At 44.6% G+C, this 14,608-nt stretch overlaps 1 protein-coding gene across 1 annotated transcript in view; it reads right to left on the bottom strand.

The window, feature by feature from the left end:
• Window positions 1-9,812, bottom strand: part of DPP6 (dipeptidyl peptidase like 6) — a 622,884-nt gene extending 613,072 nt beyond the window's left edge. The window contains exon 1 of the mRNA XM_089533588.1: window positions 9,545-9,812. Coding sequence (XP_089389714.1) covers window positions 9,545-9,604 — 60 coding nt within the window. The 5' untranslated portion in view covers window positions 9,605-9,812. The remainder of the gene's footprint in view (window positions 1-9,544) is intronic.
• Window positions 9,813-14,608: the final 4,796 nt, after the last annotated feature.

Raw genomic sequence — 14,608 nt, forward strand, 5'->3', positions numbered from 1 at the left:
AAAGTCAGAGCCGCAAATGTGGAGGGACAAGTGTATCTCCATCCCATAACCAGGCCTTGAAGTCAAAATCAAAGTCATCTCATCCAGAAGTCCCTGGAGTTGAGAGGCCACCACTCACTCCAGAACCTTGCCCAAAATGGAATGTCAGAGACTGGCCAATAATCATTCAGAATGGTGGGATCCAGGGAGGCCTGTTTTAGTAACAGGCTCATGATTACAGTGTCTTTTACACAGGATGGAAACTTCCCTTGCTGCAGTAGGACATTCTCTTAACCTTACCCACTCAATCAGTTCCCTTCTACCTGCTTTCAAAAGCCATAAAAGGATCTAGTATACATGTGGTGGTTCTCACCACTCCTAGGATCCTGTCCACAGCCTTACTGAAACATATCCCTGGAGCCCTGGTGGCGCAGTGGTTAAATGCCTGTACTGCAGCCATTCACTCAAGACCACAAGGCTGCGAGTTCAAGACCAGCAAAAGGGCCCAAGCTCGACTCAGGCTTGCATCCTTCCGAGGTCGCTAAAATGAGTACCCAGACTGTTGGGGGCAAATTAGCTTACTTGCTAATTAGCTTACTTGCTGTTCACCGCTATGATCTTTGGAATAGCGGTATATAAATAAAACATATTATTATTATTATTATTATTATTATTATATCCAATAATACAGGACAAGAAGGTGCCAACATTGCATCCACTAGACCTGTCTCATCTACAACATTCAAGTCAGAGTGGATCTGAGATTGTCTGCAAAGTGTCTTGCAAATTTGTCAGAGCAGGCTCTTGAGTGGTCTTTGTTTTCTTCTTGGCCCTTAACCACTTGAGACATCTCCACTAAATGTCACTGGGTAGATGCCATGGTGAAAGAGAAGTATATTTTCTTCACTGACACCATTGCTATGGCATAAGCCTTCCAATGAACTCTTGCCTATGTTTGGTTGGACTCACTCCAACTCTTCAGCCATCATCACTTTTGTCTCACTCAGTTCATCACCACCAGCACCCTAGTGAACTGAGAGCTCATTTGGCTCCACTTTGTGGGAGGGATCACTTAGGGGAAATCATGATCACCATAGTGGCCATTTCCCTATTCCAGAGATCAGCCAGGGTATGACAGTATCACCTGCCAAGGCAACAGGCAACTCCCCAAGAGCCGTCAGAAATCCATCTGGATCCACAGGTGCCCTGGAGCAGATCATCTTAATCAGCCTTCCCATCCCTGCAGGCTCTGAGTCCCAGATTTGAAAATGGACATGGCTGCTGCTTGCATATAAAGAAAAAAAAAATCCCAGTCACAGGACCAAAAGATGTGACTAATATTATTGTATGTCTGACTCCCACACTGCTCTATCCTGTGTCATCAGACCATACCCTTGGGAAGCAATGGGTGCTCTGGGTCTGTTATAAGACTACTGTGGCAGAGCGTCCAATGTTAGCCAGATTCAAAATCAGATGCTTTGGTCCCTTTGCAATGACTCTGCATCACAATTCCTTAATATGTAACATATAACTGGACAATAGACTTTTAAAATGTTGTTTCAGTAAGCTACAACATTGTCATACTATGACCTTTGGTGGGGAGAAAAATGTGGCCTGCACTACCTTCTGAATTTCTCAAAAAGACTATCGACATGACTCTATCTTACAGAATCCTGGGATTTGTAGTTTGGTGAGGCACCAGACTTATTTAACAGACTAGGATTAATACCTCACCAAAATTCCAGTATTCTGATGTGAAGTCGAAGACTTTCACGGCTGGCATCCAGAGTTTTTTGTGGGCTTTTCAGGCTATGTGGCTGTGTTCTAGAAGAGTTTTTTCCTGATGTTTCACCAGCATCTGTGGCTGGCATCTTCAGGAATCCAGGCTTCTGTAGGGTAGAGTTATGGCAAGTGCTGTCAAACTGCTTTAAGTTCTGCAGTGTGGCTACACCCTAAAAGACCAGCAAAGGAGGAAGCTAGCAGCAAGTGTCATGCCATGGACTGGTTATAAGTAAGGAAACTGCAGGAGTTCATTAACTCTTGATAGAATGAAATAGAGCTGCAGTGTCCCATTTCTCATAATTGGCCAGACTTCACAACGCTGTTCTCCATGACTCTGCATTAATAATAATAATAATAATAATAATAATAATAAACTTTATTTCTATACCGCTTTTCCTGTGATCAAAGCGGTGTACAACATGAATAAATATGCATACAGCTTAAAAATATAAAATCCATAAATCTCAAAATACATAAAAAACACACAGCAAGAGTTTTTTCCCAGTCAATGATGTGCAAGTAAAAATAATACTTTATCTGTTTCCTGCCTCTTCATCATAAACTTCACCGTTGCTTACAGTATTTTACTAGATTTTTCTAAAACCTCCTGGTCAGATGTTTTAACCTCAACCTACTAAAGTACAGGATGCTCACAGTAGCTTTCTGTATAGTAATGTCTTTATAATGCTTTAATGTCTATTTTATAGCTGTTGGCCTTCATGTAAACCTATGATGGGTTGCTTTGTTGAGATGGCAAATTTTAGTGAAACAAAAGAAGATTGCATATGGCTTTACTATCAGTATTTGATCCTAAATTGCCTACAGAGTGGCAACCACAACTGTATCAATGTGTTCAGTACATTTCAAAAATTCTGATTAAATATGCAGGTGAAAAAACAGTGTTGTTTTTTTTAAATGTTCTCCAATGAAGCATCACCTCAATGATGATATAAGTTGCATCTATTGCTCATCTTCTTTTCTTTTCATTTGTTTTAATTCATGATTTTATTTCTGAACTCTGAAAGGCTACCTTGCTCTATATATAGTCAGTCATACAGAGCTTTTGTATTTAAATAGCTATAATTATAAAAGAGGAAATAAATGACTTTTTCAATAGAGAAAAGTTGACAAAAATAATATGTATTTTTCCCAGCAAGTTAGAAAATTATAATAGCTGTACTTTCTTTTGATTTACAACTGACATGTCCCTTTTCAAACACCAGTACTTTTATTGTGGGCGGATGTTAAACTGTGAAAAATTAAATACTCTAGGGCAGGTTACAGACCGCCCTCAACCAGCCGTTCTCCCGCCGCTGCCATTCGCTGTGGAGGGAAGCCCCAGCAGCCAGACCACGAGGCTTCCCGGCACAGCGGAAAAGGAGCGTCAAAATGGCGCTCCTTTTCAAAACGCGGAAGTGGCGCCGCGAGGGGCGAAGCGCGCCCTCGCGGTGTCACTTCTGCCACGACACGTCTGGACGCTATGCGTCCAAGACGTCAAAATGGTGGCGCCCATGTGGATGGGTGCTGCCATTTACGACGCACTCCGCACATGTTGGGGTCAGGGCTGGTTAGGAAGGGGTGACTCTTCCTAACCCTAACATGCCCCTTCCTAACGCTAGCACGCACGGAGCGCGTCGTAAGTGGCAGTTTGTAACCCGCCAATAGTAGCAAAATACTCCATAATAGCAAATATGGAGTAGCAACATTAACATAGTTGTTAATGTTGAAGAAGGATGCCATAGTTTGGCTTAGTCATCATTAAACTAATTTTCAGTAGATAGATCGCAAACTCAACATTTCAAACAGAGGCATTTCCCTCCTCAGTCATCTATGATATTTGTAGTTGGACATAAGCACTCATTCATGCCAAGTAAGAATTATAGTAATAAGCAATGGTACCTTCCACACACATAGCAATTAGCTTGCCCTCTACTATAGGACAGACTTCTATCATCTCTGGTACAAAACACACTGCAGAAATAGTTTGAGACCACTTTAACTGCCCTGGCTCAATGCTAGGGAATCATGGGAATTGTCTGCTAGTGTCTGCCAGAATTCTCTGACAGAGAATACTAAGTGTCTCACAAAACTACAATCCTCATAATTCCCTAGCACTGAGCCAGACAGTTAAAGAGGTCTCAAACTATATTATTTCTATAGTGTGTTTTGGACCTTAGTCTACAACAGGAATGGACAAAGTATACCCCACAAACCACATGTGCCACCCACCAGAGCCATTTTCGTGGGGCCCAGGAATAAAATAAAAAAAAACATGTTATTTCTTCAAAAAGTCCTCTAGAGAGTGTGGGAGGCATTTCCAACACATTTTGGGGTCCATGAGCTAAGGAGGTCCAGAAGAGGCCTTTTAAAACAAAGTAGTGAGGAGGAAGTGACTTCCACTCACTTCTTCTTTAGGCCTCTCCTGGACCTAAAAAGGCCCCAGGGAGGAGTAGACATGTGTTGAAAATGCCCCCATGCCTAGGGTTGCCGTATCTCGCCTGTGGGCAGGACTTTCCTGGTTTTGGGTGGGTCCGCACGGTCCCGCCTCGGGTTGCCTCCGCCCCCGGGATTTCCCCCGACCCCAGGCTTTGTTGCAAAGTCTGCAACAGCGGTGGCGGGGGAAAGAGAGAGGCCTGTGTAGGCCTCTCTCCTTTGGCGGGGGGGCTTCCCTCCCCTCTTTGGCTCCGCCGGAGCCAAGGGAGGGAAAGAAGCCTCACCGAGGCCAGACTTCTTTCCCCGCCTGGGCTCTGCCGCTGAGAATGGAGCCCAGGCGGGGAAAGAAAGCCTCCCTGATGGGAGGATTCCTTCCCCACCTGGCCCCCTCCCCTCCTGACAGGGCCAAGGAGCCTCGCTTCAGTGAGGCTCCTTCACCCTGCCTGTTCCCCTCCGCATTTATATTAACATTTTAAAAAAAATCACCCATTTTTTTCGCATGTCCTCCATGTTAAAAAATGTGTCCTACATTTTAAAATTTTGTCCTACATTTGTCCCGGTTTGGAGGTCCTGACTTATGGCAACCCTATCGATGCCCCTAGAGAACATTGGGGGATAGAATGGAGTTTGGAGGGTTACAGGGGGGCTAAAAAGGCCCTCTAGATTCCTACAGTAACCAACCCCAACCTACTACTTCTATCACCCCTGACAACTGGCCATACTGACATGATCTGAAACTGGAGCCGGAGTCCTTCAACATTTTGAGAACCACAGACTCCTTCTCCCTATCCTGCTTGATTTATGCAAAATAAATTATTCATTTCCATAGACTGAAACATCTGGACTAGTACAGACAGAAGGAGTTGGGTCTCAAGGTGGACTTCAAAAGGTCATTTTCAGGCAACACAAAACTGGAAGAATTTTAAAAATACCACAAGCAACTCCATCTTTTTCTTTAAAAAAAAAAAAACAGATGTCATTTTGGAAGAAAATTTTCTAGAACATGGCCACATAGCCCAAAAAACCCACAAAAAACTACAGATGTCATTTTATTTTAAGATGTTTATATTTCTGATATATACGAAACGCTACAATTTCATGTGTCAAATCATAATATTTTTACAAAAAGTTTCACTGAATTAAATTGGGGTTTATACCAATAAGTGTATTAGACTGCAGACTTTGGTTCTAACGTAAATTGTTAGTCCAAACAAAAGTAAACCCCCAGAAACACTGGGAACTTGGTGGAGTGAATGTATTCCAAGTTCCATTAATTCAGTGAACAAACCTAACTGGTAGAAACAAGTTAGTTTAAGTCATAACATTCTCAACGTGGAATACAAAGTTTGGATTTAATAAGTGCTACCTTTTAAAAGCATTTCTGGGTTTTGTCATTAAAAATCTGAATGGTGAGAGAATTTTTTCTTCCATTGCTTCAAGGTTTTCTAAGAATTTATGCCAAGAATTACTGCTGAAAACCCACAATTATCAAAAATACCAAAGGCGATTGTATAACCGCTAGTTTCATAGCAATGCTTTTTCTGAAAAGTCATCATTTAAGTTCTCCCACAAAAGAAGCCCAATGTATCAAGATTAGCACACTGGCATCTGGTGTCTACATGCAAGGGATTTTTAAAATAATAGCCAAAATAACAGCAAAACACAATCACATTATACAGTTTACTTGTAGTCAGCTGTTGTAAATATTGTAATCTAAGGCCTGTTTCAGACTGCCAAAATAAAGCTGCTTTGGGTCTCTTTGGAGGTATGCTATTTAAATGATGCATGGGTCCTAAGAGTCCGGAGGTCGCGCCAAAGCCACACTCCATTCCTAAGCACTGGAGTGCAGCTTCTGGATTCTTCGGATGCATGCATAATTTAAACAGCATACCTCCAAAGAGACCCAAAGCAGCTTTATTTTGGCAGTCTGTAACAGGTGTATGAATAGTTTTACCATAACAAAAATCTTCCCAATTAAGGCAAACCAGAAATGAAAACACTAATAATAAGTTCATCATTGACATATTTAGTATCTACAATTGACTCTTTTCCCAAAAGTATTACTAGAATTGTATGTTGGTCACACAATCTGTGGCACAATGAACTGGCAAAAGGCTTCTCATTTGATTAGAATATATCTTTAACTGTTATAAGTTTTCAAAAAAAAAAAAAATTCTCAGGCCTTAACATTTTCTAAACCTTAACATAAAACAAAATGGAAGAAAGGACATAAAACTAGAATGTACTGCCAGTTTGATTAATTTACCCTTCTGTTGGGATAGCAAGTAGACAAATACGCATATCAAGGAAATTGCTTTGTTTTTCAAGACAAGGCAACACTGTGGTATGTGGCACAAGCAACACAGGCAAGGCTGAAGAATGTGTGGTTTTCTGTGTAGTATGCTGAAAGACACAATTCAACCAGTCATAGGTAATGCTGCCAATGCTGAGGGATGATAGGAACGATAACAGAACAACTTTTGAAAGGCCATGGGTTTCCTATCCATGATTTAAGGCCTTCGTTTGTGATGTCTTTCTTCTCCAGATTGGTGACCTCCAGATGTGATGGTTTAATACATCCAGGTTTCTAAATCAATCTGAATTCTGCTCTCTTTAGAGCAACTATAACACATATGTTTACAACTGTTTCCCTGGTAATCATAGTATGGAAGGGGGGGAAATGGATAGAAACACGTGTTCTTTAAGTATCCAGAAATAGAAAACGCTGTTTTCTGTACAAAACAACCATGTGCGAATGTTGTACAGAATAACTATCGAATTACAAATAGGCTTTGAAAACTGTGATTTTCAAAGTTTTTCTTGCAGCTGGCTTGGGGGCGATATCAGAGTGCAGCGTTTAGACGTCACATGCTCTGATGCTGCCCCCAAGCTGGCGTCACAATGAATGCTCAACCACACGGTAGGAAGCTTGGTGGTACTCCAGTGGTGGGGAGTTTATACACTGTATGCTACAGGAGCACCACAAAGCCGCTGAGGTGGAAAAGCCAGCTACAGGTTGGAGTTGTGACAGTTGCCATGGCCCCAACCCAGCATTCAGGGCTGTCTGTTTGTGTGCAAACTCTTATGTTTAGCTGAGAGTTTTCCAGGAAATCTAAACTGCATAGTTTGATTTCTCATGGCAAGAGGTGAAGGTGGGGAGAAAAGATGCTTGGACCAAAGCTCCTGTAGAAGTCCCGCCATGTGATCTGGAAGCTCTTTCACTAAATTGGTGGGAGATGTGCACTGACCCTATTCAGGGCAGGAGCACAGTTTTGGGTGGGGCAGCAAAAAGGGGGCATTGTCCCTCCAAATAAGAATTTTTCCTCTTTAACAGAGGCCCAAAACAGACAGGCCAAATGACACCGTTTCATGCCACATTCGGGGCTTAGAGTTTAGATGACACATGTTCCGAGCGCAGCTGGAAACTGTGCCAAGGCCACGTCTTTTCCTAAGATCCAAGTCAAAAAGGGGTGGTAAAATACAGCTCCTTTTGCCAGCCCAGTTCAAAACCTCACTAGTGGCCCAAATTGGGGGCAGGTGTGTGCAGTTACCTCAGACTAGGTGCAAATTTTGCCAGAGTTGCCCCACTGTGCTTTTTTCAGTCCATCTGTTTAGGCCACCACATTTCTAGCATTCCAGAAATTGAAACACTTAGGACTACTATATTGGTTGTGTTTCCATTTCCTTGGTAACTTTGCCTGTAACTTTTTTTTCTTGCATGCAGAAACTAAATTTCCAAAAATCCAATTGAAGTTTTTTAAAAGGTTATTACAGTGCTAGAATGCTAGAAATTTGAGAAGTGAAGCAAAATTTCATGGGAGGCAGAATTCTTTGGGGGGTTGCTCTCATTTGGGATTGAAAACCCACCTAATGTTTACTTTCACCGGGAGACACTGGGAAGAAGTTCCACTGAACTCTGCAATTCATTTCTGAGACAACATGTGGACTTTGCGGTGACAGTTCCATGTGGCAGAAAACTCAAGTCAACTCAGAGGCTGGATGAAGAGAAGGTTAAAATAAAGCCTGACAACCACTCACTACACTTCAACCACTTCAATGTGTGCCATAAACAAGATTTAAGTATGCAAAGGAATCTTGTGTAGAACCTTTAAGGCTCACTGAAATAAAGATGTTGGTAGCATGAGCTTTTGTAGACTTGCGCCTGCTTCCTCAGAGCCTTGTTTGGAGTGGAGCTGCATCTGAGGCGCAAGTCTAGGGACAGCTCCTTTCACCACCTTCTTTCCTTCAGTCAGTCTCAAAGGTGCTACAAGACTGTCCAGATTCACTGGGTCTTTGAATTCTACAAGGGAATCTTGACCCTTCAGTTCTTTCAGCTAGAAATCCCAGCTGCGGTGGAGGTCTAAAAGGTACCTTCACGTCTTGGGTCGGTGGTGTCCATACCTCCCCTAAGAGATATGAAGGGAGATGGTCAAGGTCTTGTTGAAGGCTGCACTTAAGACTTGTACAGGAGGTATGGCTGTCACCTACCCAAGCTATGAGGATGCTTTTAGACCTCCACTGCAGTTAGGATTTCTGGCTGGAAGGACAGAAGGGAGAGAGTCAAGGGGGCTGGAGGCTGTGCTTTAACTCTGGTAAATTCCAAGGCAGAGCCCAGGAGGGAAGAAAATGCTCCCATCGCCAAGCTTCCTGCTCCTCTTCCAAAGCTCCCACCACGAGGAGCCACCCGCCCCCTGACGGGGCTCTTTGATCCGGCTCAGGCTCTTGGGAGAGGAGAGCAGCAGCACCGCCAGCTGGGCCGCCAGGCAGCTTTACTCCAAGGGCTCTCCCCCTCGTTGCCCTCCCTCCTCCGCATGCCAGCCATCCGCACTGCAGAAACAACCCGGTTGGAGCCCTCTTGAACTATGGCTAGGGAAGTGTCGAGCTCTCTTTCCCTGTCCTGTTCTCTGGAGCAGCAGAAAACAAGCTCGCTCCATCCTCAATGTGACATCGGCAACCAACTCCACTTTTCCCAGAATGCCATAGCCTAGAACCGTGACAGTTAAAGGCTGGGACACTGGAGAAATAATCCGATTTGACGCCACTTGAATCCGGTTTGATGTCACTTGACCTGCCATGGCTCCAGGCTATGGAATTCTGGGAATGGTGGTTTGTTCTGGCACTGGCGTCAGACTGGATTCAAGTCGGATTATTTCAGCAGTACGGATGCAGCCCCAGAGGCGGGATAGGCATATATAGACGTGCAACACACACACACACAAGCCTTCCAAAGCCTCCCTCCACCCCCTTTTGCCCTTCTCTGCCGCCCAAGCTTTCCAGACGCCCGAGGCCAGGGTTTTCCAGAAAGGCGCCAACTTGTTCCTTTTCGGGGGGGGGGTCAGGGGGGTCTTACCTTGGCCCCTTTGCCGCCGGGGCAGCGGACGCTGTTGGAGACTCCGGCCGTCTGGTTCATCTTTTTGGGGGGGAAAGTTGTTGCCTGGACTTTGGAGGCTGAAGAAAGTTTGCCAGCCGGCCCCGACTTCTCTTTTTCCTCGGGCGGGAAGGGAAAGGGACTCGTCTTTTCGGGGGCTTTTCTTTCTTTCTCTTTCTTCTCTCCTTCGCAGCTGAGTCCCAAAAGAGAGAGAGAGAGAGAGAGAGAGAGAGTTTCCCCTCAGTTTCCTTCAGAGGGAAAAGACGAGGCTCTTTCGGAGGAGGAGGAGGAGGAAGGGAATGAAAGCCTCCTCCTCAGGAGAAGAAGGGGCTCCTCTTCCTTGGGGCGCCCTGAGAGGCAGGGAAAGGAGCCCCCCGCTCCCCAAGGCTCCTGGCCCAAGCTTGGGGAGAAAGGAGCCCCCAAAGAAGGCGCCGCTTCCCCTCCTGCCTCGGAGACCCAAAAAGGACCCAGAAGCAGCAGCAGCGCCGAGGCTTCGGATAGCATTGCCTTCCTCCCCGGGGTTGTGTCTGTGTCTCTCTGCGCGAGAAGTGTGCTTGTGTGGAAGAGAGAAAAAGAGGGCCTTTCCCTCTCCAGGCTCTCCTTTAGGGGAAAGGAGGACCAGGCGCCTTCAAGGGAAACAGCTCGGGCTGCGTCCGCACTGCAGGACTAACCCGCTTCGAGACCGCTTGAGCTGTCCTCAGGCTCAATGCCAGGGACTCTTGGGGGAGAGTCCGCTGTTTCCTGGGGCACCGCGTTTCCCCAAGGAAGGAATTCCCTCTGACTGACAGGCTGCATCCACACTGGAGGAATAACCCGGTTTGGCAGCGCTTCAACGCTTTCTGGCTGAAGGCTATGGAATTCTGGGAGTTGGAGTTTGTTGTGGGCCCAGAGCGGAGCTCCGCTCTGGACCCCATAACATACTCCAACTCCCAAAATTCCATAGCCTTGAGCCAGGGCAAGTGCTAAACTGTTATTTCTCCAGTGTGGATACAGCCTTATATCGGTCCAAAACACACCGCAGAAATCATCCACTTTGAGACCTCTTGAACTGCCCTGGCTCAAGGCTAGGGAATTCTGGGAACTGTAGTTTTTGAGACCTTCAGCCTTCTGTGTCAGAGAGCTCTGCCCAGGGCAGTCCAAGTGGTCTCAAAGTGGATGATTTCCGCCGTGTTTTCTGGCTCTTCCCTCCTTCCTTCCTTCCTTTCTCCTTCTCATCCCTCCATCCCTGGGGTGGCGAGGCGGCTTTCCCAGGACTGTCAAGAGGTGGCACACGCGGGTCAACAAATGACAGTACTCGCCCACAGGGAAACCATGCTTGCCCACTGAGAATCATTGGAGAAATACTGTACTTGCCCATAAGGAAGCATGGGAGAATACTCGCCCATAGAGATACACTGGGGAATACTTGCCCATAGGGAGTCATTGGAGAATACGTGCCTATAGGGATACATTGGAGAATATTTGCCCACAAAGAAATATTGGGAATTACTGTCCATAAGGAAACCTAGAATACATCTCCAACGTTTCCCTATGGGCAAATATTCTCCTATGTTTCCCTATGGGCAAGTATGGTTTCCCTATGGGCAAGTACTGTCATTTGTTTTTGGGTTGTCTATAGGGATACATTGCCCATAGGGATACATTGGGGAATACTTGCCCACAGCTGCCAGGTGGCGGTGCCCAGGCCAGGTGCCTTCCTGCCCAGAGGGGTCGAAGGAGGTGGTGCACAGCTTCTCTTGTTGCTGTTAAAAGGGCAAAAGAACAGGGCAGTTGGTCCTGGTGTGGACTGTGTGCCTTCAAGTCATTTCCGACTTTGGGCAACCCTAAGGCGAAGCTATCACAGGGTTTTCTTGGCAAGAGTTCTCCAGAGGAGGTTGGCCATTGCCTTCCCCTGAGGCTGAAAGAGTAGGACTTGGCCAGGGTCACCCCATTGGGCTTCCATGGCCGAGTTGGGAGCCAAATCCCAGTCTCCAGAGTCACAGTCCAAGGCTCAAACCACTAGACCACACTGTGTGTGTGTGAAAACAAATAAATAACCCCCTCTGGCTAAATGCTCCACCAGCCTCACCTCTTCTCTGCAAATTCACCAGAAGTTAGTACCTCAATTTGGATAAGGCCTTGTCTGCACTGCAGAAATAACACAGTTTGACAGTTTAAATGCCATGGCTCAGTGCTGTGGAATTCTGGGATTTGTCATTTTGTGAGATATATTTTGTGAGATATTTAGCCTTCTCTGTCAGAATTCTGGTGCCCTAGGAAACTACAAATCGCAGGCTTCCATAGCACTGAGCCATGGCAATTAAAGTGGTGTCAAACTGCATTATTTCTGCAATGCAGATGCAGCCTAAGCATCCATAAGCAAACTAAAAGAAGTATATTTTGTTCAGTGTTTTAAAAACAACAACAACAACAACAACAACAACAACAAAACATACAGAACCTGGACATACTTCAAGCATGCGGAAAGCTAGATTGATACAGAGAGTGGCCTCCATTTTCTTTTCTTTTTTTCAAAGGAGGCGGCCAGTATTCCACTAAAATGGGATGCCTGGGCTGGGCATTTAAAAGCTACTGCAATAGCTGTCCAAAGGAGCACCGTCTCCGCATACATTGCCATGCAGAGAAGCTGACTCTTGAGATTTGTAGCTGTATAAAACTGTAATAAAAAGAAAGAAGTAAATGACAGGGGAGTTTCTATATCAGGAGTAGTTTTTCAGAAGCCTGATCCACATATCGGCAGATGGTCTGATCCTGACTAAGAATTGTAGGCACTCTTCAGAAGGTTTATGTTCATACATCTGTGACACATGCACACACCTGTTGTTGTTGTTGTCATATTTCTGTCATGGGGTGACAGAAAAATAAAAAGGATTACAAGTTTGAAAGATTAAAAAGTATTGTGATGTTCACATATCTTACTTACATTCCTGTTAAGAAGGAATATTGTGTGACAAGAACCAATGTCTTCTTTTATCTATTAAAAGTACACTCATGACCCAAAAAGAGACTGAGAATCCAGGTTTTTGTTTACAAAATAATAAATGTGAACCATGTTGCATGAAAGTCTTCTCCAGTTTGCTCACTTCTGACATGGCACTTAATCGATGTGAGTTTCTCCATCAGAGCGATGTTCCAAGCCCTCATTAGCCAATTCTCTATGGAGGCACCATTTCTCTATGGAGACACCACTGTCCATAGAAAAGTTGTTAGCTCTTTATGGCATAATGCATTGTTATGGTTGTCAAAGACTGAGAGTACAGCTAACACATTTCTAAGTCACAATCCTGTACATGCCTATGTGGATATAAGCCTCATTAATGACCAATGGATTTTTCTTCAAATTTACATGTGCAGGATTGTGCTGTTAAAAGCCGTTGTAATATGCCCCTGTGCTGACAAACATTCACATCACCCTTCATCCCTTTCTAGCCAATACTTAATCCATACCTTATCATGACTTTGCTACTCACTATTTCTCTTGGTGTATGGCATATTTGTTATAGCTTATTTCTAAAAACTGAATCTCCTATGCACCCATGAAAGGGCTGTCTGCATGGGCCAAAAGCTCGTGTTTCTCCCAGCCTCATGTCATCTTTTTCAGATGATGCAGATCAATATCACAGTTCCAGAGTCAGGATGCCAATCATCTTTGCATCCAATCCTGGTGCAAAGCGGCCTTAGAGTGGGTCAAAATGGACTGCTGTGTGCTACAGAGATGTTCCATGGTAACCCCTGCACAGCAACCCTGGGCAGACCAGGCAGGCCATGCACTCCCTTCCTTCCTCCACCATTGATGCTACTCCATCCCTGCATCTCAGGGTCCACTGGTGCCTGTCCAGAGGAATGCTGCTAGGTGCCCCATTTCCACATCAGTCATGGCTTCAGGGGTCTGCTCAATATCTTCAATGGTAAAGGAAGGTAAGAAGCCCACAGAGTTAGTGGGTCCATGGTGAGGTGGTGGGCCCCATGATGACCCAGAGACCAACCCAGTGACTGAACCAGGTTAGGACCATGCCAGGATAGCATGGACCTGGCCCATGTTATCCTGGCCTGTCTGCTCAGCCCCAAAGAGAAAAGAAACCACACCTTCCTTCCTTACAAATCTTCCTCTAATTTGTAGTCATCACTGATAAATGTCCTGCTGCTTTAAAAGGCTTGGTTAGTGGTGCTCAGAAAAGGGCCTTTTCAAAAAGCAGCACTCCAGTGGTGGAACTAGAGAGATATGAGACTGATACCACTTTATTCCACTTCTATTTTAAGTTGGTTTCATGTTTTATTCAATATTACCTGTTTTATAAATTCAACAAATAATAATCACTCTTTCTGTCTGATTACTCTAGCTGCTACAGTTATTTTCCTAAACCCTATCTGACAAACTAATCCCTTAAAAATATCTTCTCCATATAACTAGTAATAGTTTGGGAGTGTATTGTAGTAGAACCAAACGTCGTCATTAGCAGGGATGATAATCATCTTCCACGGAACTCTGAATTTAACTGCAAACCTTTCAGTAGCTCTAGAAGAGGGACAGGATTAGATTTTTGCAGCACCAATACATTTTAAAGATTTTCAGGCTTTGGACTCAACAATAGGTAGTGTCTTCCACATCATTGGAGTAGTCAGCCTGTTCTGGGTTTTAGTCAGAGCTTTGGTAGCTCTTCTGGAGTAAAACCTGAAGCTGACTTATGACCCCTTCTAACTTGGGACCCACCAGTTGCTTCATCTCTGTTTTGAGACACAAAGGCTCTATTCACAGTCAGCCTTAACTCAAGTGTTTCAAGACTGCCTTGCTTTGATTCAGCAAAAAAATTCAGAAAGTATCAATGTTTGGATTGCATTTTGTTGCCCATATTTGTAGAAATAGTGTTGGAGAGTGAGGACTCACAAATCTATATTTGTCCCAGACCTCCTATACCTAAAACACTTCAGTTGTCTGCGGCACCCTCCCTTAATGGTTTGTGTGGATGCAGAATCTGGTTTTACGGCCTAATATTTTTCCCTGGATTACATGGTCTTAAGAAGCCTTACTGGTGAGTTCAGTTTCAT

Source organism: Sceloporus occidentalis, unplaced genomic scaffold (genome assembly GCF_023333645.1).
Source record: "Sceloporus occidentalis isolate IW3139 unplaced genomic scaffold, rSceOcc1.0.p SCAF_7, whole genome shotgun sequence".
Classification (NCBI taxonomy): Eukaryota; Metazoa; Chordata; class Lepidosauria; order Squamata; family Phrynosomatidae; genus Sceloporus; species Sceloporus occidentalis.